Raw genomic sequence first — 27,973 nt, forward strand, 5'->3', positions numbered from 1 at the left:
TCAAAATTTATTTCAACTGAGACAGTTTACAATACTGTATACAAGTGTACAATCTACCTCTTTGAATAAACATGTGGTAAGTTACGCGTAGACACAGTACTTAGTAAACCACTCCCACCTGAATGTAGGTGTTTGGTCTTTCATTTTTGATAATGAATGTTTTTTTTCAAATACGCTTTTAAAGTAAACACATTGTCACAAACATAGAAAGGGTGGAGTTTTCACTTGTTTCACTAAAGGTATGGATTTCAAACTTTTATTCAGAACAAATGATATGCCACATTAAGTGCTGGTATGTTGTCTTTCAATTGGTATGTATAACATATGCTTTCTCAAAATCTTTTCTCAGAAAACACTTTGCTACTCTGAATGAAGGAATGTGATATTTCACTTGTGTGTGAACATGATTTTTCGAATTTTGTTTCAAAAAACGTTTTGAGAAGTGAAAACTGGACTTTCTTCACCAATGTATTTAAACTAATATTTAAAAAAAGGTTTTGAAACCAAGCCTTTGTCACATTGACTGCTAGAATACACCATGTAACCTGAGTAAGAATGTTTCTTTCAAGTGACCCTTTAAGGTAGACGCTTCAACTAACCACAGTTGTGTTCTCTTAGCATATGTCAAAGAACACACGCTTCTTCAGATTCCAATACGAAATAACGCTTAATCTCATATACTGCAAAAATGTCTTCTTTTGCTGTTGAGTGAAGATGTAGAGTATTCAAATGTTCATACACATTAAACGCAGGTACTTGGTCTTTACCTGTGTGAAACTAGGGTAAATTATATAGTGATGGGCACCTTAAGGACCATTTTTTCTTTAATAATTCCAATAGTCCAATTAGTTTTATATATTTCAAAATTGTATTTTCACCGTTAGATTCTACAGTGTTTCTACTACAAAATTGTGTATGTTTATGTCAGCTACAATACAATTACAAAATTTTAAAGAATATGAAGTGTCACAATGTGTGACTATATAGTAATGGGAATTAAGAATTCTAACTTGTGCACTTTTATTTCCAGTGACGGGTAACTCATGGTTACACAGCAACTATAACCAAAAAGATGTTTTAAGCAAATACAATGTTTTAGCAAACTAGTTATGTTTTACATAATGTGTTTGGTATAAATGATCCTTATTTTAAGAGTATCGGTTGAAATCAGCAACTGTTCAATAAAAGTGATTTTGACCCACTTGCGCTGTCGCTAGGTTTCACAATTTGCAGACAATGAATACAATAATATATGCTATTGTCATTACTGTCACATTAAGTTTTCACCTTCAGCGTTGGTAGACTTCAAGAGTAAAGGACACTTTTTATGAAACTGCATACACTGCAAGTTGAACACGGTAACTAAGGCCCCAAAGACTCTCTGCATTGATCGCACAAAACTGAAGATAGTTGAACGTTAAAATAGAATGTTGGCGGCCTCTTTGTTGATCCAGGTCTACCACGCTGTACAAATTGACGCTCTTTCTTCATCTGAAGATCTTGATAATTTTCAAATAGCTGTCGTTTCGCTGTTCCACTTCTCGATGGCTCTCCATGTTTATTCTCGCAATTTACCTTCCGGATGCTTCCTTGTGGTGTCTGCAACGTTGATTTTCTTGCTAGCTTCCACGGCAGCTTTCTTTTGAAGTCGCTTTCTTTTTCTCTTCTTTCTTGTTTTCTCAGATCGCCTTTTTTTTTTACGGTTTTCTTTATAAAGCAGTTAACTTCTCGGTTGAAATTACAAATGGGATTCTCTTACTTTCACATGCCCTTTCCGCTTGGATGTTTGAGGCCAAACCAAACTATCTTGAAGTAAGAGATTAGATCGTTTACATTTACTCTCTCTCTCCGTTCCTTATCGAACTCTGTTCACTACCCACAGCAAGACTAAGCTCTTTCCGAATTACCTTTACTAGAATTTTCCTTTCCACTTTGAATAATATCTTGCACTTACGGGTGTTCCATTTGCAGTTTCCTCATTATCTTGAAACAATGTTTGTTGTTTGTGTGTCCCTGACAATTAGAGAAGTTAGCGTCAATTTTTCATAAATACGATGTAAAATATGAAAATCTGTTTGTTTTATGGTCTGTCAAGCTGTTAAAATTTGTTGAGTTGCTCACATATTCTAATCCCCATTAAATTAGAAAATACTTCGTAGTTTAAAATGGTATCGACACTACACTGTTCAAAATCGGTGTTTGATTCCGCTGAAGGAAATCTACTTTCTCTCTTACTAAGGCACTTACCGAAATCAATAGAATTAGGATTCCAAGGGTATAAACTACATGCTTTAAAGCCATTTACCGGACATAATGATATTAAGCAATTTTCAATTGTGTCCTGCAATAAGAGAACGAACTCCGTTTTAGTAACAACCGAGGACGGATGTTCGTGACGCCAATGCGTAACAGTTTTAATTGGGCGGAAAGCACTAACATCAGCGGGTCGAAAGATTTTTGATTGTTTCGATACTGGACAATTAACACAACTGATACACACTGGACGTAATTGTAAAGTAAGGTGTATTTTATGTCCATCCAGAAGGAGAATTAATAGACATTTGACTTTACTTACGCTAAATATGGATGTAAAATATTAGCAATGTAAGACTATTCATGGCTTTGGATTAATTGTTTTAACAAAAGAGACACTGACCAAAGCTTAAAACTTTATTTTAAATTATAATTTGTAAATTATAATGTCTCTATTTTCATTAATTTCGATCGTGTCTGAAGAAGGATATGCTAGATATCCGAAACAGTTACAAATTATAATTTAAAATAAAGTAAAGTTTTAAGCTTTGGTCAGTGTCTCTTTTGTTAAAATAAATTAGCAATGTACTCATAACAAAATTCTGATCTCATCCGCCCGAAATCACTACACACAACACCCTAACCATTAGGTAGATACTCCACCATTTCACTGGGCAGTCTTTTATAGTTATAAGCAAGCATTGGTAGACATGTAACACCATTTGCTCCAAAAGTGAACGAAACTGTAAGAGCTTCTTTTTCATTACCCATAGACCTCCGGGTACCCTTTGGAGCACTAAGCTTCTGACTTTTTTGAGCGAAGTTGAAAACTTGTTGCGTCTGCATTATGTACTCTTGGAACATCATCCAGAACTTCAAACAAATTCTGACTTCAATCTGTTCTGTGTCAATTTCTGTAACCATTTCCGGATATCACATTCAGTCAGGTTAGCAGTAGCTATTGTAACGTTTTCGGAGATTCTACAAGATAATATTGGATGCCTGCGTAGAAACGACATAAGTTATTAGCCTATTAATCCCTACTAACACTCAGATTATTGGTTATAGCCTATTAACAATCAGATTTTCTTTATCTTTCGTAAACAGGACTGGGCCAAAGGTAGTCTGTCTTTTCTGGACCTTTGAGATACCGTTGCGCTGTTGACCCAGGTACATTATATTTTCGAGCAGCAGTTATAATCTTTTCTCCTTTACCAACTGCACAACAGCGTACTGAAGTTGCTGCTTAGTGTAAATTACTTTACCCATGTTCGACATCGTAGTTTACTCCGAAAAATATATTTTAAACACGTTTAGTTAATATAGTTTCACAAAGACAAAGAAACGATCAAAAGAAAGGATTACTATGTTCCAAGAAGGGGACCAAATTACATACCTCTTTAGGATAAAATATATTTTTCAAGTTACTTAAGATACATTTATTTGAAGAGAGAAACATATACTCCTAATTGATTCGAAAGATCGGCTCGTAAGCAGCATGTTCGCTTCGCATTTGTTAATTCATAGCTTAAATCTCTGGAATAGCTCATATAGAATGCGATTTTTTTTTATTTTTCTATGAATTTTTTTAGTTGAATTCCCGAAATATAAACTCGAACTACTCTATTCTATTCCAGTGCCTTTGGCGTGATGGACTAAGCCATTGTTGCCTAAAAACTGTCAATTCAATTCCATTGAACAGGTAGGCCTAGTTGAAATGAACAACCCTATTGAGTATGATCACAAAATTATGATGGCGTGTAACTTATTTTAGCTAGCTACAGTATAAATTGTGCTTTAATGGCACATTTATTGTTGATACCATCATCTCGGATATTTCGATCCGTTTTGTTTAGTCAGTTTGGAAAGTAATATCCAGCGAGAGGGGCAGAAACTCAACACGTGTATAACGCTTATAAAAGTCTACATACGAGAGTTTACAATGATGAACACTGTGCCCATTACTGTTAAAATTTCACAATAAATAAATAAATAAATAAATAAAAAACGAAGGAAAATTATCACCAATACTGTGGAATGGGATAAAAAAATTCTGAACGAAACATTTTAAAATGATTTTTTTTCATTAGACAGTAATCGGCACGTAAGGCCCACCAATATATAAAAAGAAATACTCAGTAACGGGCACCCCTTCATATTAAAAAGGGTTGTGTGCAAACTAATAATTATCTATTATAGCAGTTTAATATATAATTGTTCCCTGAGTTAAAAAGGTGCGAAGAATTATATATTATAAGGAATTAAACCTTAAAATAAATAACTTCTTGTCATTAATTTCTTTAGAGTTCAAATAAAATTCCCCCACTCTTAATCGCATATCTTGTTATCGCGCACTGAGCGTTCGCGCCAAGAATGGTTACCCCACTTTGATCGCAAAAGACGGCAATATCTATTGAAATCAGGAGTAAATTTCCGTAAGTTAAAATAAGGCATGTTATTAAAGCAAAGGCTATTAGTGTGACCATTAAAATTTGTTTACCATATATGCCTTCTCAATTGGTTTTCTACAAAAAATTACATCACTGAGCTCGGGTATGTATACATAAATGCTTTTCCAACCAGTCTTTTCCGCATTGAATGCATATAAAATGTTTGTTAACTACATGATTAAGTACTTGTTTTCTTAAAAGGTATTTTAAGGTAAATGTTTAGACACAGTGGTTAGAAGTGTGTCTTTCTTACACCTGTGAGTAAACATGTCTTTGCAGGTATGCTTTTTGAGCAAACGCTTTACCGCACTGAACACAAGTGCGTGAATAAATATGTGGCACTGTAAGTTTCTTTTCTGAGCAAACAAGCATGTGGTCAGGTAAGCGTATTTTCAAAGCAAACGTTGTTCCACGGTGGATACAAGAGTGTGATTTTTGACCTGTATGAGTAAAAGCATTTTGTTCCAAGTTTTTGTGAATGAATCCTTCTCCACAGTGACCGCATGTTTATTTTCTTTCAAATGTGTGAGTAAGCACCTGGCTTTGCTAGTACTCTATTTAAACAAAGGCTTTTCTCACCCTACTCACGTGTGTGAGCAAATACGTGACGTTGCAAGTATCCTCTATCATTGAATGTTTTTCCACACTGACCGCATGTGTATTTCCTTTCACCTGTGTGAGTAAGCATATGTCTTTTCAAGTAATTTTTAACAGCAAACGCTTTACCACAGTGGACACAGGTATGTTCTTTTTCACCTGTATGAGTAAATATATGTTGTTCCAAGGTTGTTTTGTGACGAAACGCCTTGCCACACTGACCACACCTATGTTTTCTTTCACCTGTGTGAGTAAGCATGTGGAATTGCAGGTGTCCTATTTGAGCAAATGTTTTGCCACACTGAACACAAGTGTGAGGCCGTGGTGTTTCACCGCTATGCGCCAATACATGTTGTCGCAACTGTGCCCTTGTAATAAAAGTTTTGCCACATTGAACACAGTTATGTGGCCCTTCACGAGTGTGTACGAACATATGAATTTTCAAATTCGGCTTCAAAGTAAACCCCTTACCACAGACACTGCAGTAGTACCATCTTTCACCTATCTGACGTCTTTCACCTGTGTGTGTCAAAATATGTCTCCTGACTTTGTCTTTAAAAGCAAACGCTTTGCCACAGTGATCACATGAATATGGTTTTTCACCTGTGTGAACAAACATATGCTTCTTCAAATATTGTCTATGTGTAAAGGTTTTGCCACAAAGAAAACAGATCAGTGTCTTTGCACCTCTGTGTGTAAAGTGGCTTTTCAAATCCTTTTCAAGATTCCACGCTGTTTCACTCTTAATAAAGGTTTGAGATTTTTCACCCGTGTGAGCAAGCATGTGAATTTTCCCATCGTCTTTCAGATTGTCTTTACCTGAGTGAGCATAATGTTGATTGTCTAAATTTCCTCTTTCCACTATCAAATTTGACTCCAGAGTACCCTTCTTGCCTCTACGAGTGGTACGTGACAAATGCGATGTATCTTTCGCTATCTGAATTGATCTACATTTCTCAGAATTAGTGTTGACACTTTTATGATTTTCCGAAGTATTTATTGCAGTACGTGTAGAGAAGTCCAAATTTTTAAACAGTGTTCTTCGACATCGATACGAAGAGGTGAAATGGAATCTGAAAATATCAGTGTCATGTATTTTGAAAAATACCTAGAAACTACTGAATAAAAGACAGACATAAAAGTTGACTTGCATATGAAATATGTTCGAGTAATTGTGCCTAGACCGGTCACGATTTGATCGTCCCGTAATCAATTGACGACGTGTTTAAGGCTTATAAATAATTTGTTTCAACGAAGTTTATTGTATTTAAATAACTGACCATGGGGTTTCAATTACATGAACTGTTTTGTATGTTAGATAACTCACTTCCTCCGAAACAATTAAATGCCCTTATCTAACGTGGACAATATTTATCAAGTAGGAAGAATATAATATATCCAGGTCAGCTTACTGTTTTACAGGGTCTTAATTACAACCATTATAGAAACACATTTAAAAAGTAAGTTCCACTTTAATTCCGCTAGTACGAAACATATATCTTAAATTACTGACGAGTATATTCTAAAGAGCAAATGTGTTACAAGCTTAGTAACAATAAAGAAAATATCTACAATTATAACAACTCATAACTTTGTATTTAAGACACATAGCATATACAAGGCTGTTACCCACTCATTTTAATGTCGTTTCAATTACGAAAACATAACAGGTTATAGCATTTCACTTAGATCCTTGCCAACAGCTAAGATCAAAATACTCATAAAGTTATTATCTTATATGAGCGAATAAAGTTGAGAAATAGAGAGAGATATTTTTTCAAACGACATATAAAGTTTAACAGGTGATGTATTGTTCGCGCGATATATTCTTTGATCAAATTCGATTTTGAATATTCATAATACACATTTTCTTCCTGAAGATTGTTTCAACTTCAAACGGTCTACAACTTGCCAAGAAAGATGCTTAAAGAAATCACCACCAGAATTGTGCTGTAGTCTTTCCTGACCAGTCCATAATAAAATTGTCCAGATACTCCAGAAATAAAAAAATTGACTTACGTTTTAAAGTCATGAGGAAATAATATTTTCCAAAAATTAAAAGCACCGTAAAATTCTGTTAGATTTTCCTTTGCAAAATTTTACCGCCACACGAACCAATTCTACAAATTCCAACGAATATCAATTGAGAATTAAAAATGCAAGTATTTTTGAGTTTTCATGGATCCGTACGTTCCTGTATGAAATTACAAAAACTAAAAGCTATAATATAGTAACACAGACTTACTTGAGGAAACCTTTCTGTCCCTGGGTCACTGCTTAAGAAGCGAATGTCCAAAAGTGCAAGGGACTAACTCTTTAAATTTGTCAGCTGTACCTTAGACTAGCCCTTAATTTTGGGAGTTAATTGGACAATTCTATCTGAATCTTAAGAACTGCCAAATTTAAAGTTTCGATATAGCAGTATAGGACCGGAGATGCATCTGCAATTTTAGTCCCCCTCGTTTCCTATCATAAGGGGCCGAGGTGGCTAAGTTGTAGAGTATTCACCTCTGGTGCACGGGGTCCCTCGTTTGATCCCCGCTAAAGCCAAGTTAACTTTGTGGTGGACAAATGCCGTCTGCGTGCGTTTTTTCGGGGTTTTCCTCCCGTTTCCTCCTACTTTCTTCATTCCACCATTTCATTCATTTCTCAATATCACCGTCTCCTTTACCATAGCCGGAATAATCCTGGGACATAAAACTTGAATATTTCATTTCATTTCATTTCCCATTAAGTGTAAAAAATTACCACATACGTACATGTGGAAAGTTTTTGAGCTATTTTATCCCCTTTAATGAGGCTTTATTACTTTTTATGGGTATATAGTTGAGCATATATGTGTATTTCCTTTCATTAAATATGGGTACTTTGATGCACCTGTCATAAGGATACATATGACCAAGTTCTAAACATGAGAATTGTCAAAAAATCGCCAATGTTCCCTAGAGTGAAAATACGAGTTGTAATCAAAAAATACGGTAAATAAATTTATTAGAAATAAAGAAATAAGTTTACATAGAATTTGATTTAATGTCTTTTCAAGTACTGTCCTTGGCTATGAATGCTCTTATCCCAACGTTGAATCAACGACTGGAAGCCTTTCTGGAAGGCTTCCTTTGGAATGGCGTTGAGCTCCTCTATCGTGGCCTTTTCAGTGTCAGAAAAGGTGTCAAAGCGTTTTTAAGTACGGTTTTATTTGTGGGGAAGGACCAGTAGTTGTCTGGTGCTATGTCCGGAGAAAACTGTGTATGTTGAAAAATACCAATATTTTTATCGACCAAAATCTCCTCTCAGTCAGTCAAATGTAAAGGAGCAAGTTTTGAACCCATTTTCTCCTTCGCAAATCGGTGGTTAAAATGGTTTGCACGGACCCGTACGAGATGCTAAGATCTTCGGCAATCTCCTGAATACTTTGAAACTGTTTGAACGAACAACTTTTGCCACTCTTTGCATGGTTTCTTCTATCTTTGAGATTAACTGGCAAAATATATTCAAGTCCAAGAAAGCATATACCAATATATATTTTTAACAATTTCCAAATTTGGAGGCAGACAATGCATTCTTTCAAAACATAAAAGGAAAACATCAATATAGCTAGATTTTATGGAATAGAATTGAATTCTGAACTCATGTAAACACTAAATCACCATTATCAAAGACGATATGTTACATAAGAAACTCCAAATTTTAAATTTTTAAAAATATTTTAGCCCTGAAACATTACCAAGCAGTACCAACCACGGGTGGTCCTATGTATCTATCGTAAATTTGAAGAAGGGGGTATCAATGTACCCATGTCCTATGAAAAGAGAATGATCCAATATAATTATATAACATGTTCATCCTTATCAAAGAACAAATTAGGTCCGTCAACAATTACGTGCCTTACACGTAGCAATACAAATATTTTGAAATTTTACCCAAAGGAAGGGATACGCAGGACGACCGAAATTCAAAGTGGTACATTCTAAGTCCTAAAGAAAAACTACCAAATTTTGCTTTTTGACAATTTCCAAATTTAAGAACTAACCCTATGTACCCCTCCCAATATTAAGGAGAGGTACGTCAATGAACCCGTCTTATGAAAGTGAATGGACTCGTATACTCAATTATATTCCCATATAAGTTAACAAAGCCTCATCGAAGAGGACCAAATACGTCAAAAACCTCCGAAATTATCATTTTTGGCAATTTTCCCCATAAAAGGGAACGAGTCGCACCACCCAAATTTAGAGAGGTACATATTTCGATTCTATAATACCACATATAATATTTACTTCGCAAAGAAATAGTTTGCAGCACAGGAAAATAAACATTGTAAGTTTTCTTTCAACATGCACGTTTCAAGAACCTGACCTAGTGCCTTTTGAAACAAATACTTTATGTTGGATTGACAACACTGATAGCTTTATGCTATCACTGAGATGCCGAACGACTCCTCCCTGTTGATATATGCGTGGTAAAAATTTCAACTCTTTTTGTCGACTAGCTTAAAACTGACAAGACCGTGTGTAGGTAAGTACACATTATCACAGCAAAAGACTAAATGGTAATCTCTATCTCGTATTGGTGATCATGAAAATAATAATCATAATCAGTCTGATGAACAGAACAATGTGCAAACTTTTAGGGAAACTTTTAAAAATATAGTAGTATGTATGAGATGCTCACAATACGTTCCACCACTCCACACTACAACATAAAAATAAACCTAGTAAATACCTTTAAAAACTTTGTAGACGGGGACGTTCGAACGCGTGAATACATGTGGAATAGCAGTGAGAATGGAGTAAACAGAGTGATGATTGAGTACATAAAGTTGTCCGAGTCTTAATTACTACAGCTTTCATAGCCCTTGGCCACCGGTATTAAACACACAAGCTATGCTAAATTAAATTTGAGGGCAAATCTTTAAGATGGCAGCAACAAAAGCTTAACCCATATATGTCCTTATCTTTTTTTTTTATTTTGTATATTGATCTATTTTGGAAAATAAATAGTTTTCGACCTATGCTTGGTGAAATTAGAGTTATTTCTTTTGGCTGATATCACATTGGCTAATTATGATACTGGGCTGAAAACTACCTGCTAGGCAAATATATAATTTTTAGCAATAAAATATGTAAGTGGATTGTTTTCGACTCGGTGGCTTATATGGGTTAAAATAGTTTTAAAATTAAGGTGCTTTGTTACTGTAAAACGTGTACAATTCTCGTTTAATTTAGTACTTAGAGCAGCAGTATTGTGGAATCACATGGATTCATATTCACGGGCTGTTGTTACGAGCACGTGACGGGGACATATAGCCTCGATGCTGACGTCCCCCTGCTCATTCATTCATTCTTACGTGCAATGTACCAGTGCAATGGCTCAATTCAAAACGGGATTTGATATCTCAAAAACCCACGGTGAATTCCTTTCAGGTTGGATCCAACATGTATATCACAAAATTATATTGTATTGAAATTTTAGACATTTTGTACCGCTCCTTGCATTCTCTATGATTTTGTAATTCGAGGAATTTGTATGTTTAATTTTGTTAAATAATATAATAGGAGTATTGGTACTTAAGTATATTAAATAAACGGAAAACAAAACAAAACTTCTTTTTAACGATATTTTCCTTAACATGATATTACGATTACAGTTCAACAGCGAGAAGAGGAAATAAATATAACAAAGAAACCAGAAAGACAGGAATATTCTACTGAATGAGCAAATGAGTGAAGTGTTAAATCATATAATGTGTTAAATCGCAGCAATGGGTTAAATTCTTTAATAAACTCTCACGATTTAGGGAAGGGAGACGGATAATTAAGGCACGTGAATGATGAAAGAATTAGTGAAATAAGAATGTGAGAGTAAAAGAAAGTGTCACGAGAAAATCCACTGTTAAAAAATTGTACACTGCCAACTTACTTGATCAAGAGTCAAAGCAGGAAAATTATGCACCAGAAGTACTCACTCTTCCACTGAGCCACTCTGCCCAAAGTAACCTGTTACTATCTGACGAATTAAAGAAAGGAATTGTGAAAAGTTTTTACGATTGAACAAGGCAGGAAAATTATAAATAAAATTTGAAAAACATTTAAGGAGAGACATGAACTTGACATACATATGTATATGTATGAACAACTCACGTAAATCCATTGCATCGATAACTAGTGACATTAATATTATTTAATGGTTTAGTACATTCTTTTATTAATCAAATAGGAACCATCAAAGTTAGCTGTGTGAATAATTATATTAGAATAAACCTCGAAAGAATTACATTGACAATCCGATAGAAATACATGAGAAAAGTGCAATTCATGCTCCTTGAGATTTGTACTCCGTGCAGAAGTCTGCTGAGCCGAATTGCGCATGCAAGCAGAGAGAAATTGTGAGTTGAGTTGATTTTGAGTTTAATGTCCCGTTCAGCAGCGAGGCTATATAACACGTGGACATACTGATTAACGTGGAATCCGAACCACATGAGCTCCCGCGGGGAATCGAACACCGGCCTCTCACACCAAAGGCGCGTATGCTAACCGCTTAGCCACGGAGGACGTCAAGAGAGAAATTATGAGTAAACCTACAAATTAACATCAGTATTTCCACTTCAATATTTCTGACATTATACAAAAAAGATTAAGTGTAGCGAACTGCATACATAAAACGAAAGTCAGCAATCCCAAGTTCATTTAACCTCACTTCCGAAAATATGCAACAATCAAATAAAAGATTGTTAACTAGTGTAACTGACAACAATTATTATTATATATCGTAACTATTATTATTAAATTTCTGATAGTTGAAGGATAGGCAGTAATATGATAGTGTATGAATTTTTTTTCCTAATTTACTTGCAATGTATAGAGCTGTATTTCTCAAAAAATGTTAGTGGGTCAGTGGGGATAGATAACCTCATTCCGAGTAGACAATACGGAAAGTGATCATTAGGGCGCGAATTTCTATACACAAACAAACCCCGAGATAGCATGCAAATATAAAGGAAACATATCAAAAATATGCACTAAACTATGCATTAAAAATTTTAACATAAGCACTGAAATATACACTAAGAAAATAAAATTTTATTTTTTTAAATAAAAATATCTCTTAATGACTTCCGTTGTTTGAACTATTAAGGTGTTCCTTAGGTTTTCTTCTGTAAGCCCTCTACGTTATCAGTGAGAAACGTTTTGATGATGGAAAAGTATCCTACATCAGCAGAAGTCACTGATGCATGTGATAAACTAAAAATGTCTTCCTGTGTTAAGACCTCTGACAAGTCCATATTTCTACCATTAAGTATATTTGCAATATCACAAATTGTTTTGTACCCGGCATTTTTTCCTAGTAGATACTTGGAAAAGTTCATCTGACGGTAGTTTCGCAACACCGTGAGTTTCACTGGAAAGTCTGTGATAATTTGCCTTACAAAGAGTGAATGCAGCAAAGCATTGTTACGGCATTCCAACTCTGATAATTTCAGGTATCCTCGAGAAGTGGTTGTGTATGTACTTAATTTTGTTCTCAATGGTACTTATAGAGAAACATTTTTGTAACATATAAATAGCGACTGCATCATCGGGATTTGGTGAGTTTACAACTTTTTTCACTTGATTTAAATTTACTGCATAATACAACAAAGCTTTTACTCACGGTCCCGATCGCTTTTAAACTGGTTGCGGAGGTAGCGGAACATTCTTCGCAAAAGATACGTTCACGCAATGGAGCTTTCACAAATACTTTCTTTATATCTAATACAAGCGCGTCTACTTCCAGATCTTGGCATCTGATTGTTTCTGCTACACGATGAAGACCGTGTGCAAGACAAGTCAGGTGGACTAACATTATATTCTATTATCCTATACAACGTTTTTTTCTACATCTGCGTTTATAAAGTAATTCAGTTCACTTTAAATATAATCTACTTTCATGCGATATACTCTGAAATATGCTAGTATGCAGCAATAAAATTCAGAAATATGCAGTATCCTGCAAAGCATACGAAATATGCATGCACATCGAAATTCAATCAAAATATGAACTTATATGCGCTATCATATGCGTCTCAAACGAGTTCTTACAAGGCTCTCGGAAAGAAAAAAATACTTTCCATACGTTTCTGCATGTTATTATAAAGAAGCGTTTTGCATATAAATCCGGGATGTAGTGACCATTTTCCAGTCGTCAAAGAAAACTTATAGAATATTCGAACTAGTTATTTTCGTTTTTGATTGACCTCATGTTTGAATGACTAGTTTCATAGTAGAAAAAAAAAATTTTTTAAAAATCAAATGATAGTTGAGAAAGAAAAATACATGATAATAATATTCCTCATTTTCCTCATTTTATGTAAAAATATTTCGAAAAAAAAGTTATGTCCATAGTCATCATTCGAATAGGAAAAGACAAATGAAAATAATATAGGTAAATTCAACATGACAAAGTGAAACAAATACAATAAGGTGTAGGTAAACCAAAGTTAGGATTAGAGAAAGAGAGTACCACAGAGATAGTATGTAACCAAGTAATAGGAACAACCAAAATATTAGTAAATATAGGATAAGAGGGTGAAAACAAGCAACTATAGTAATGGTTAAAATCATTAAGATTCAAAATGTTATAATTTTTATCCTACAGGAAAATAGAAACCAAAACATCGATGCAAGCTAGAATGGTTAACTCCTTATGCTCGACTGCGGAGAAATAAGAAAATTCTCTATTTCTCAAGCAACATGTTGCTAGGATTCCTAGCAATAATTAGAATCGCGAAATATAACTACATAATATATTGTGAAATCTTGATTTATCATCGAGGAATTTTCATTAGCTGTTGTTAAATTTGATTCTACATAAACTTGAAAATTTCGTATACTCTAGGTTTCGAGACAGAGTTAGTGATGAGTAACACGTTTCAATACGCACATTCACTGCCTTCTCAGTTAAAAGTCCCATGTTTGATATGTATACTTAAAAAGAATTTTAATTATATTCAATTTTTGAACTTACCCATTTTTTATCTCTTAGGCCCTAAAATTGTCCTAATAGTAAAAACTTATTGCCTTTAATATTCAGTGTTCACAGGAATTTTAAAACTGCTTTGAAGCTTATTAGTTTTAAGAATTGGAAAACACTTTTTGCATAAAGATTACAAGACACCTAGTAAACCATGGATAATACGATAATAAGAACTATGCTGAGATAGATGTCATTGAAGATGACAGTACCAATATATTCTGAAATTTTCAAAGTACGGTTAAATCAAAAAGGAGTTAGAGGTGTAAAACGAGACATAATATGAATGGCCATAAATTTCGTCAATGATTTCTCTTTAAAGTGGGTACAACATTCACGATTCTTGAGTAGTGAGGCATACCTAGCGAATAGTGTATCTTATTTGTATATATAAATAATACCTTGATCAAAAAGTTCCCGAAATCACCACCGTCTGGCGCTCACAGTTACCTGATTTAACTTTTCCCATTTCCCTGAGCTACCACACCTATCATAAATATTCCCTCCCAATATGAACATCCTACTTTACCATTTTTGAAAGTGGCGAAGTGTTGAGTACATGTGTTTGGGTACATGTTACGATTTTTACAATGGAGTCGATTTTCCAACGACTGTATGCATTAAAAATGTATTCAGTAGTGGAAAGACCTAGCAAATATTGAAAAAGTGTTTGTGCAATTCTCTTAAAAAAAAAAAAAAAGGTTACGAGTGGCGAGCAACCAATGAACCAAGACCAAAAAACTACGTCGTTTTCAGTCGGAAAAAGGTGAAGATCAAAATTTTCATGGATTACAACGGTGTTCTACATCATGAATTTCTGCTAGGAAGTTTAACAGTCCAAAAACAGTATTATTTCGGCACTATGAAGCATTTGCGTGAAGCAATTCGCCTAAAAGAAAAGACCTTTCCCCAAATAACTCGTGGATTTTGTACCATGACAACGCAGCGTCGCACAATGCTATCATCATCCACAATTTTCTCACCAGAAAAGTAACGAATACCATTCTGTAGCGACCGAATTCACGGGATGTAGTTCCGTGCGACTATTTCCTGCTTGACAGACTCAAGAAACCATTACAGGGAACGCGTTTAACAGACGAGATAATACAAAAATCGAAGACTGCCCGGATACATACCTAAAATCAACTACCACAAATGTTTTGAGAACTGGATCAAGCGCTGGCATAAGTGCATTGCAGTCGATGGGGATTACTTCGAAGAGGACAATATCAATTTTCAGGAATAAACTTGTATTTTCAATTTTGTGGGTGAATTCCAGAAACTTTATGATCAAGGTAGTATATAAGAGTAACTCAACAAGTATGTTTAGGTTTTGTTATAATTGTCTGTAAATTGACTGTAAAGGTTTCTGCATTCCCAAACCGTCTTGTGTTGTGTCAGCTGCCATCACTATCACTTAAGTTTACTCTGCAATGTTGCGAAGCAAACATAGCTGCGCCACTGTCCGTTTGCACCACCGAAGAAATTGTGCTCTCCAATGAGATGTGGACAGTTTTATCATCATTAAAAAAGACCACCTGACTCATCGAAAAATTCTGTAATCTGACAGGGTCGTCAGTACGAGTACTCTCCCCTGTATAAGGAACTATACAAATCCAGATGTCTGAAAATCAACACAGGTTCCTCAAATTAAGTGTGAAAATGAAATACATCACATGTAAAAAAGGAAAAGTACTAGCAATATACAACGAACAGAAGTTGATTGCGAGAGGCAAGAACGCATGTACCTCGGCTGCTTGTCACCGGGAGTTCAAGTAAATAAACCGAACATGAAACCACAGAGTACAATATTGGTTACCTCGTTCATTACACGCCGACCAGTATGTTTGACGTACTTGTAAATCGTGTGACGAAATAAAACAGGACACTGTGTAGGCCTTAAATGAGTTCCCTGCAATGCAAGTAACACCTGGTGAGTGATGAGATACAAGTTGTTGTAATCTTTCAAGAAGATTATCAAAGTCTGTAGGATTTTACTGTGGAAGCGTGATAGTTCGAAACATTAACGTTTAGGACAAACGTTTCATTGACAGCCAATTACCGCTAACTCACTATACATCAGTTTGTCCTCCTCTTTATCTGATTTCAGTGAAATCGAAGGTGACTTGAGAACTCTTGGGGATTTCCACTCTTTCGGTAACAGGATGCCAAATATGCTGGCTTAATTTGATGCCACAAATACATGGCGAGTGTCGACAAAATTACATTACGTTCAGACCACTGTTCTGAACATGAGATGCTTTGCAAGGTTCTGGAGACAATGCGATGACAAGGGTTTTCAATTCAAGAGATCTCAGCTCCGTGAAAACGTTAAATATCTGAATAGCCACAGATTTCTCAGCAATAGTAGCAACATAAGTAAATGGAACTGGAAATAAGGGTGGAACGCTCTCTTTTAGGTGAAGTTTCGCATCAGCTGCATATACGCTTTTCTCTTTGAAAGGCTGGACAGTCTCTAAATCCAGTAGAATAATGACACTTACAGTTGACATAAGAGGGCTTGGTAGCTGTACAAGAATGCTCACCATAACTTGCCTCACCTCTATTCTCACGAATATCACCTTTGCATTACACGACATACACGTGTACCAGAAATGCTGAAATTTTAAAACAAAAATTAGGAAAATAAAGTCATACCTTCATTCGATAATATTTAACCTTCACACATTCAGGGAGTGCAGACGAATTTTAAGTAAGACTAATGGCAGCTGGAAGTTAACCTGACATCTTACTTTTGACCTAAGCTACCATTACATGATCTTGCCAGTGTATGTTAAATCTCGTATTCATTTACATTTCAGAGACTCTAGCATAGAATAATTTTCAGACTGACACTCCGTAGGCGGTGAGGAGCTATTGATAAGGTTACTGGGCCAATATTATCCAATTTATCATCTACCGTTTATAGTAACAAGGTTAACTCTAAAGTTATTAAATATCTTTAACTTATTCGGCGTTGGAGGTAATACTATTATTAGTAACGAAACTGGACTAACTATTTAGGCTACTTGAATGGATATCTGCTGCTTTGGCACCGGCAATATCTTTGTCTTTTATTACAGGATATCTGAGTCCGGGAATCACGGTACTTATCTTTTCTACATCCTCTATTTGAGAAGTATTTACCTCACTGTCTTTTGGTTTTGACTTTTTACAAAACAGTGAGCTAAGATCGAATTCACTGATCATTCACACACAAAAATATAGTTGATAAAAAGTTATACATAAAATAGTATTCAGCAAATTCACTCCGGGGCGATTACAGAAAGAAGTTACGCTACTTCCCAAACAATTTCTTGGACACGCTTTTACAGCAGGATTAAAATGAGAATGGGTGTCAAGTCGAATGAGAAGTACACTGAATCATTATTATCGCAACCGTCAAGAATAAAACAATGAAAATTTTATTAACAAAACAAAACACTTAGAAATCCAAAACTAATAACAAATAAATTGTGCTTACCTAATTTAACATTTTGTATTTTTATACAATTTTAACCAAATCTTCTACAAAAGACTAAACACAAAACTGGACTTACACAAAAGCAAGGAAGGAATGATGCACATCATCTCTGCCAGAGATGGACATCCATCTTCTATAAAATCTCACCCTAACCACCCGCGAGTTTTGTAAAGGGAGTTGTTGCTAAGATCCGGAGATTACATCTTATGTAATTTTCATCCCTTTATCTTTACTATCGGTTTTCCGCTAAACACGGACACGAGTTTAAATACACCTGATATATACTGTTTAGAAATATTGTCATTTTCGCGTGAAGAAATGACACTTCTACTAGTTACTTAAAAAACAAAGATTGTTGTTGATACGATGTGTAACATCGCTTTCAACAGCGAGATGGTGGACTTACAGCTTAACGTGGAATCAGAATCACATGACCTCTGCTGGGAATCGAACCTGGGTCTCCCAAGCCATAGGCGTGTACGCTAACCCTTTAGTCATGAGGAAGCTCTTAATACATAAAAAATAAATAGTATTAGGGAAATTTATTGCTGATCTTCCAATTTCGACAGACAGTACACAAATCTTTTTCGCATCCTTTGAAAGTTGGTGGAATCAATTAGCATTAAGTACTAGGTAAAACATTTCATGCTAAGCACAATGTTATGTTAGAATATTACTTATTCATCTATTTGAGAATTCATTAGCCAACTTAAATTAAACAATTAAAGGATACTTAAGTACATATTGCAAGTGATAAAAAATATATTTAGAAAAAAACTTTGATGATATATAAACGTACCTGAGTTCCTTCGAATTGTTAATTGTTTCCTGAGAATCACCTTCGTGAACGTTTTCCTCTGTCAGCTCCTCAACTATACTAGAGATGTGATTTCTTGAATCTTCCGTAGATTCTATAGAGTCATCAGGAATAAACTGACTTTGTGAACACCTAGTATACACGAGTAAATCAGATACTGATAAACGTTTGACCAAACATATTGCTTTTGAAATTAGTTTACAATCTTCTCTTTCAACATTCTCGTCACCTTCTAAAGCGAGATTAGAATTAGGCACTAAACTTTCATTTAACAGTGGCGATTGAATTTCGAACTTTCCCTCAGTTTTCTGTTCCTTTAATTCCAAATATGATATTGAAAGAGGATCATTATATTCCAATTCATTAGTCTTACCCTTATATAATTTACAAGAATACTCTTCAACGGGCTGATTTTCTGTTTTAATTTCGATTTCAGTTGACCTAATATTGGAACAATTACGAGCCATTCAGTTTATCTCAACAATTGTTTACGTTCAGCCTTGAGACCTTCAGCACTCAGTGCTTCAGATAATCTTGGAAACCTGAAAGTAATAAAAATAATCCATCATTATATAGTATGGCAATAAACGAATCAAGACTTAATACAAAGCAGAAGTTAGCTACTTCGTTCCAAAGTATTATTTACGATTTAGATTACTGGAAGCTATAGCCTTGGTGTTAAAAGGGACACTAAACTCAAAATCTTGACGTTAAAAAAATACCATAATGAAAGAAATTACTACGAGTATCACTTACTGGTTTCAGTCTAATACTGAAGAATTAAAATCACGCAGTTAAAAGAAACGCATCATTTTAAATTTAAGTACAGTTGTAATAATTACCTGTTTTATAGCTAGATGACAGTATAGGACTACGAATTCTAAGCATTTATGTCTTTTGTTAGTTGTAGGTATATAAAACCTTCAGTAGTGGTGTAATTTTTTCCATAAGGAACGAAGTTTTCTTGTTATATACTATTTCGTCAGTCGTTTTGATGCACGTATTATAATGGGTTTAGCACTGATGCGGAAGTAAAGTAAAAAAAAAAAAAAAAAAACTGGTTAAAACAAAACTAATTGCCCAGTTTCGGGAATTCAGTTTAGCGGCAGACAGGGATTAATGAGACATCCATCGTTATGACTGTTAAACTACAGAACTTGGAGAAAAGATGCAGCGTACGCTTTAGAAATGCTGAAGAGGAAGCGCTGAGATGTGCAAAGGCATTTCGTTTGATTCATTAATTACTGAGAGTTTAACGCGGCCATCTTCAGCAGCAAGGCTATTTGTTTCTGTCACTATAAGGTCAATGACCGACACAATCTGTACAGTAAACAGTTGAAGTAAAGCTGATAGGAAAGAGAAGTCAAAGTACAAATTCGTTAAAATACAACAATACCAATCGAAGCAAAAGAAATGAAGCGAATAACGTTAAAAGACAAAATAGCAATAAATGAAAAATATAAAATAACTAGAAAGTAAATAAAATAATAATAGTAATAAATAACAAACGAAAAGAATAATAATAGTAACAATAATAATAATAATAATAGCAGCAATAATAATAACAAATGAAAGGAACACGTTCAAAGGGGAATATCAGAAAAAGTCCCGTAGTACAACAAAACCACACACAAAAGTGAGAATAGGTCGGTAGGATTAAGACCGAAAATTACATTTGAGGATATTTGGTGTCTATGATCTTTGAAACCAGTTATATAGGAAGGATCATGTTGCTCAGCGGTCTCACTGTGAGAGCGCAGATAAGCAAACTATGTAGAAAAACCGATGGTCGTAATCAGAATAAACTTGACATCTGTTGATTTTGCAACGAATATTGAATACAAAATATGCAGACTAAATAGAAACTAAATGAAGTAAACGGATATATTAATAGATCGAAAAGTTCACTGCCCCTCAAGAGTAATGTTTTGATTTTCAACTTTTTGAAATGTTCTTCAGAGAAACTTGAGCTTCACTAAATTGGGACTGCAAATGAAGCAGGTTTGACATCTTGTCACAAACATCCAGAAATAACTGAGAAAAGACGCACTAAGCAAATAAAGAACAGACTCTGAGAAAGGACTATGATGATAATGAGTTGTTCAATAAGTGCTATTGAATATACGATTCCTCTCTCTTTTTAATTATCCAAGAATTTCGAAGACCATATAATCATACCTTCCTCGTCTGGAAGCTCACGAGCACCACACGCGACTGAATTCATAACAGCTAACAACTATATCTTCCTCTTAGAGCATTTCATTGAGTATTGTATATGAGTTTCTGTTCTGATAGGCTACTATGACAGCTACATATTCATCACATTAACTTTAAAGTCATAATATAATAAGAGCATTTTATAAATTTTCCCTCCTTACGCTACCAACAAAATGCATCTACTACATACTTCCGTGTATTCTTGTTTTGAATTGTGGTACAATAACAGGGCAGATGTCTCGGGAAAAGATACAATTTTTAAGTAGTACAACTGATGGGAAAAAATTCCTCTATATTTCACATCAAAGATTATAAATATGTTTACTCTTGAGAAAATATTTTCTTTAAAGGACGAAATATTATTCGACGAATTTTCTATACAGTTAACTTTGATGGTATCTACTTGATTGAAATAAGAATAAACTAAACCATTAAATACTAATGATGTCACTAGTTATTGTTGCAATGCATTTAAAAGAGTTGTTCATACATATATAATATTTGTGCGCGTCCCTCCTCCAATCTGGTTTTGAAATTTTATTGATAGCTTCCCTACGTATTCTATCTTAAAAATATCTTACAATTTCCTCCTTTTCATCATAGATTAACTGACTACTTGGGGCACTGTGGCTCAGTGGTAGAGAGGTTTCTGGCGCGTGAGGTTTCTGATTCGATCCTTGATCAAGTAAGTTATTTGTGGACAATATTGTATTAGTGGGTTTTGTCGGGGTACTCCCGTTTACACTCACATTCTCATCCCATTATTGTTTCAATTTATTTCTTGCTGAAGAGGGAAAATCTTTGTAGATTTTGGAATAATTATGTACGTATTGTTCTATTTTTAAAATGCACAACTAATAATAAGATATTTGAATACTGAAATAGTGGTATTTTAATTACACTTTTGGAAGGACATCGATGAGAATGAAAGCATGCAGGATTACTTCATTGTGCAATGCACAAATTGGAATTAGTACTTTACCTGTTTATAATTTATTTGCTTTTTCTCTTTTAATCTTGGTGAAACTCAGAAATACAATTAAATCACCGTGTCATTATTTGAATAATAATTTTCAGGTTTTCATTAATCTAGGGACTATGTGAACTTAGAATATTCACCAGCTGCGTGGTTAACGATCTCATATCCCTCTCTTTAGATCTATAATTTAGGACGTATTTTCTACATTAGATTTCTCGAGGTTTTTGTTTTCCGTTGACAAAATTATTTAATTATTTCATAACTCGGCATATATCAATATGGCCACAGTATAGTAGTGCGAGACAGTCCTTGTTTCAAAGAACATAGATCTGTGTGTTTCCAACGATTGAAATTAACATATCAGCAGAGGAAAACTTGCAAGCATAAGTTGACTGCTTGGAGGACTCTGTGAAGCACATCGAAGCCAGATTCAGGTATCTTCGAAATAGAAACGGTACAAAATACTGTGGAAAGGAGGAAGTCATTGCTAACTGATAATTTCTGTGAAGATTCAGGTCTTCGAGCTAACGAAACAAATATTAGATCCTCAAGCTGGTGTATGTCCATCACAAGAGTCCGTTGCTGAAAATGAAAGAAACACTGAAGAATTGCCACAATGTAGTAGGCGAAACGGCCTATTGTTGAATGTAATTAAGGAAGAATAAATTTGCGAGAATAGGATAACCAACTGCCAGAGCGTTTTCTATCAAAAATTTCGTTTAAGTACTGCCCTTAATTGTCTAAACGAGATTCCCACCAAAGAAATATAGAGACATCGGATGATGATAACTAAATTCATTTCTTAACAGCAATTGCAGCAAAACCTTTTTGCCACGAAGATACTATGATAAATTTACTGAATCTTTAAGAGCTACAATATAGCAACTTTTTCGTTTAGCTAAACACTTAGGCAAGAACTATTGGACTTAGGATGGACGAATAATCTCTTTGCTGCTGAAAGGCATTATGAGTTATGAGAAGTAACTTAAGTACTAATAAACAGAATCCTCTTTGTTTATGATCATAACTCTTAAAACAAACTGAAAGCTAAAAAAATATTTACTGTTTCTCATATACCTTAATTCGATTGTAGGTTATTCTTTTGCTTCTCATCAAATGTGTGGAAGTAAGAATATGAACATTGTATTTTATAATAACAGAAAGCGCGCACGTGTGTGAATTTATGTGTTACATTGTCATATATATATATAATTGTGTAGTACATGTGTTAAGAGAAAATCGTGTGTTCTTTACTGTAAGTAATCTGTAAAAAATACTTGTTTTATTCTTAAAAGAAATAAATAGCTGATAATTTGGTGACATTCAAATAGAATGATTAATATTGTTTTGCTCTGTAATGTTCGTTTCCAGTAGAAACCTCATTTCTATTAAATCCTTTTCGTTCGGAATACAACTTACTCTTTTTGCTTTCTTCTCCTATGTTAAGAAGCATTTGTTTTAAAATTTACGGTCACTTTGAAAGCACATGTATGTACAGTACCTTGTTGCATGCTTTCCGGAATTGTAAATTGTCTTAATTTCCCTCCATGTAATTTTTGTTTCCTAAACCTTGCCAATACCACTGTCAGATGATCCTATTCTTCACATGAATTGTTACGAAAGATATATATATATATATATATATATATATATATATATATATATATATATATATATATATATATATATTAAAAAAGACCAGAATCAGCTGTAAACTGGCAAAATACGAAGAAGTGATATTCAGGGCATACTCCTAGATCAGTAGTAAGAATATATTTAGCATCTACCGAACATATCCTTCTGAAAGTGAAGATATATAATCAACGAGTATTAGTGCTGTAGCTTATCGCCGAAGTAAGACATTTTTTGATAGCTATAAAATTGCAATCTCAATGTTCCTTCCTTATTACGGAGCATGGATTAATGTTTGGAGATTTTTAATTAATATTTACTTTTGTCACGAACCGACCAAAACCAAAAAAATGAATATCAACAAATTTCAACATCTGCTCACTCTGAGCCACATGCTACTCAAATACTTTTTCAGCCTTACGAGATTGATAATAACAAACAAATGTCATAGATGTTTAACAACTTCTGGCTCCTGACTTGTCTCGACACAATTTTGTTTGGTAGACATATTTTGAGGAAGTCTTCAAATATACACTAAGAATATCAAGAAGATATGGTGACGATTCTGCACTACTTTTGTAGGCAACTTCAATGAGGCGACACTGTATTCGTAACCTTGATATACTTTATCACAATGCATTCAATGGATTTCGGATAGTTCTATACAATACACATGTGCCATTGAAACGAATGTGTGTAAGTAGACCGAGAAGTCCGCAGATTATGCATCATGTTTGCGCAACTTCGATGCTGAGTCAATTGAACATAACAAATTTGCGTTTACCAGAGATCTGTTAGATATTAGTTTGCAAACAAATAAGTTAAAGCTCAACTTGAAATGCTAGGAAGTGCCCGCTCAGTAACTAGATATTCCGAGTACCTTAACATTTCTTTCAACGAGTGTGCAGAGTCATTCAATGTTAAACCAATGATCAATAACAAGAAAAAGGAAGTTAACTGAATTATGCATGAGCACGTGAAATATTCTCTAAATTTAATTCTGCAATATCTTCTACAGAGTACTCTTCTGTTTTAAAAATAAATGAAAAACACGAAACTGATTTCCATTTCGCTGGAAATTACACCGCGAATGCATAGGTAGTACTATGGAAATCAGCCACAGAGATACTGCTCTCTACGACAATTTCCTTCGGTATCTCTAAGAGGGTCATATATGCCAAAAGGCTATATTTTATATGTAAAAAAGATTGAGTTGAGTTGATTTTTAGTTTATCGTCCCTTTCAGCAGCGAGGCTATATGAGACGTGGACCTACGGATTAACGTGGAATCCGAACCACATGAGCTCCCGCCGGGAATCGAACCCGGGTCTTCCACGCCAAAGGCGCGTACGCTAACCGCTTAACCACGAGGGAGCTCTTATATATAAAAAAGAGAAAGCACTACAAACTCCCTGACCTGCGAAAACTTCAGAGGACGCTAAACGGATGGAAATAAATATTAAATAGCATATTATAATAGATCTTTTGATTAAAATCTGGTAGAAGGTGTTGATTATGTCGGTCTGCCATTAATTTATACTCCGCTTCTTCCTCGTTATCTACAAAGTCCAGTGAAGGAACTCATAATTTATAATCGATTGATAAATAGATGACTACAAGCTGGGTGTTAAGTTAATTTTGTTTTTTCTAGTTCAGGAATGACGAAGTGCTGAAACACAAGGTAACGATATACTTAATCTAAGAATGTAGAAATCCATTTTGGTTTATCTAGTTGACGAGGATAGGGGTGTTCCTCATTACACTTCTTTCGAACACAAGGAACACCGTCTATTTTAATAAATGTAAGAAAGTTTGGCAAGTCGAATCTTTAAGTAATTAATTCAAAAACACCATTTCTAAGAAACTGTTTTTAAGGAATAGCTTCCCAATTACTTGGAAACACCAATAACACAGGAATGGCACTTGTTAGAAATCGGGAAGGTTCTACAACCGTGGCCCACAAACAAAGTAGAACAGTAGCTACGTTGGGTCCTTTCTTAATAAAGCTCAGTACTCAATATGGGTAGTAATGGTAAACGAACGAGATCTAGTGAAGGCGGGTAAGTAGCCAGGGTGATTTCTTACATAATTACGCCTCCATAGGTATACTGCACAGTGTTCTGGAATCACGCCTTAAAAATTATGACGTTCCTGGTTTAATCTTTTTATATAATACTAGTCAACATTCCTTGTTTGAAGTTCTCACAATTAGAAGCACGACAACTTCTTCCCAGCATAGTTCTAGATTAAACAAAATTTCAAATATGAAATGTTCAATGCGTATAATGATAGAAAAAATGTAAAACCAGAGATCATTATATTTCTCGACTCGTGAAAAGTATACAACTGCTTAAATAACAAATTGGTTATATCGCCTTCGCGGGGCCATAACTAGATAAGCAAACAGAGTGTTTACAAGAATAATTGATAAGGGAGTTGGTGGGTAATCTGTAAACCTAATCTGCCTGTGAAGGTAAGAACTCAACGGAAAATACCAAACGTAATCTAATCTAATATAAAATAGGTTAACATAACTTGACAAAAAAACTGCTCATATTTAAGAGATTAATAACAAATTTTACCAAAAAATGCTGGCCCGCAAAAGGCGATATATGGCCAATAATTTTTACACAAAGCTTAATCTAAACAGTATATCGTATTTTGCGTAACAGAAGCAGTGTAGACATGCTTTAAAAAAAAAAAAAAGAAAAAAGGAAGAAAATAAATGCAATATTAAATTATACACTTAAGATAGTTCAAGGTCCATTAGCTCCACAAAATTAGTATATATCAAACGTAATACACATAGTCCATGGCAATTATTACTTATATGTGGGTTAAGTTAGGGCTTGGAAAACAGGTTTATAATTCAACGTGTATTTCCCTCCAATATTATCACACTTTCTGTGTTTCAAATATTCGCGGCCTATGTTTAGCAGAAAAGGTCCAGCTCTTTTCTCTAAAAAATGTTACAATTTTGGTAATTTCTGTTCACATTCGGTTAGTTTAGAGTACGTTAGGTTAATTTAGGCTAGCTTACGTTAGTTTAGTTTAGTTTAGGTTAGTTTATGTTAAATTAGTGTAGGGCACCCGCATAATTTGCCAAAAAAGCTATAGAATTTTGCTTATTTCTACTAATATTAGGTAAGTTTAGGTTAGTTAAGGTTAGCTTAGGTTGGTTTATGTTAGGTTAGATTTGGTTACGTTATGTTACGTCGAAGTACTTGCATCATTCATTTCTCCTGTAAATTTTGTGTTTTTTTACGTGCTTCTGGACCCCTTGTACTAAACATACTCCATATTCGCAATAAGTTTGAAACACATGCTATGCTCTATTGTCAATTTCGTGCAGTTTTACTACACGGATCCATAGTATAAGTAGTAGTTGAAGTAGGGTTAGCAGTAGGAGTAAAAACGGATTAGAAGCCCCGGAGAGGTTCGTTACGCTCTGTTCTCGACATAAAATAGGCAAATTAAGGACTTCCCTAAATTTTTTTGGCCTTGCACAATCTGTGGATCCGTATAGTAAAACTGCACGGAAAGTTAACTAGAATTACCTCACTAGCCTCTTCACAAAATGCAATATTACACATAGTTTTTGTCCGTAACTACTCACCGTACAGTGATGATCTTTAGCACCTTTGCTTTCGTCTGATGCTCACATTCATCATTATTCTGTACGAAAGAAAGTAGCGAAAGAATTGCAATCTTTCAAGTTTCTTCTAGTTGTGCGCCAAAAGTAAACCTGCACGTATTATGCTAACTTACCGATAAATTTTGTAATTTTGGAGCGCCGCTTGCGCAAGTTAACCTAAATATTGTACAATATAATTGTATGTATAAACATTTGGGTCAGTGTTGCCAAAAAGTTGATACAAAAAGTCGCTAAACAAGATATGATTAGCCCGTAAGTACTATGGACCGTCTCTCAGACCGCTGCTACTTTTCGTATCACTATATTTTCTACAGTCCCACTACTACAAGAATATCTTTTCGTCTACCTTCCTGTCTAGCAAGTGGTTACGTATTGTGAAGTTCGTGTTATAATTGATCCCCTGTGCACGACGCTGGAGGGGTCAAACGGTCTCACAGACGTACGATAGTAATTACGTGAGTATTTTGCTCTTCAGTTGTCTTTCGTTATCTACTGATTATTAGCAGTTTTGTGTCTTACTGTGTGGCACGTCTTGCACCGCACATCAAATAATGACCCAGAGACGGGAAAATCTGAAATAATCATATTTTATAACACGAATAAAGACTGAGTGGATACTCTAGACAAAAAATGTACAGATTACAAATCAAGTCTTGGAACAAGACGATATCCATTGACAATTTTCTTTATGCTGGTGGATGTTGCGTATGGTGTCAATGCGTATGTCTTGCATCAAGTCTACTCTAAGTCTGCAGTGATGACAAGACTTGATTTCATGAAAACGTTGGCAAAAGGACTTCTTAGGCCTCACAGAGAACGTAGATTGTTCATCAGACATCTCTCAAGAGAGCTGAGTTTTTCAATCAAGAGCATACTACAG

The 27,973-nt window shown here is 34.7% G+C and overlaps 1 protein-coding gene across 3 annotated transcripts; it reads right to left on the reverse strand.

Annotated features, from left to right (window-relative positions):
* Positions 1 to 27,863, reverse strand: LOC145676083 (uncharacterized). 3 transcript variants are annotated; one of them, XM_081746958.1, is made up of 3 exons: positions 27,440 to 27,863; positions 18,593 to 19,152; positions 1 to 6,373 (listed from the first exon to the last, which is right to left on the reverse strand). In XM_081746958.1, the coding sequence occupies exons 2-3, from the start codon at positions 19,075 to 19,077 to the stop codon at positions 5,284 to 5,286; spliced, it is 1,575 nt and encodes a 524-aa protein (XP_081603084.1). In that variant the 5' UTR covers positions 19,078 to 19,152; positions 27,440 to 27,863; the 3' UTR covers positions 1 to 5,283. The 3 variants fall into 3 exon arrangements, with proteins under 3 accessions (XP_081603084.1, XP_081603083.1, XP_081603081.1); XM_081746957.1 differs by lacking the exon at positions 27,440 to 27,863 and adding an exon at positions 27,207 to 27,433; XM_081746955.1 differs by lacking the exon at positions 27,440 to 27,863 and adding an exon at positions 27,055 to 27,433.
* Positions 27,864 to 27,973: the final 110 nt, after the last annotated feature.

Source organism: Thermobia domestica, chromosome 18 (assembly GCF_964235325.1).
Source record: "Thermobia domestica chromosome 18, izTheDome1.hap1.1, whole genome shotgun sequence".
NCBI classification, from domain to species: Eukaryota; Metazoa; Arthropoda; class Insecta; order Zygentoma; family Lepismatidae; genus Thermobia; species Thermobia domestica.

Excerpts from the sequence above, each read along its gene's own strand:
- LOC145676083 (XM_081746958.1), bottom strand. The coding sequence starts at position 19,077 with ATGGCTCGTAATTGTTCCAATATTAGGTCAACTGAAATCGAAATTAAA. Across the intron at positions 6,374-18,592 it reads AACAATTCGAAGGAACTCAG|ATTCCATTTCACCTCTTCGT; the intron begins GTACGTTTATAT and ends TGATATTTTCAG.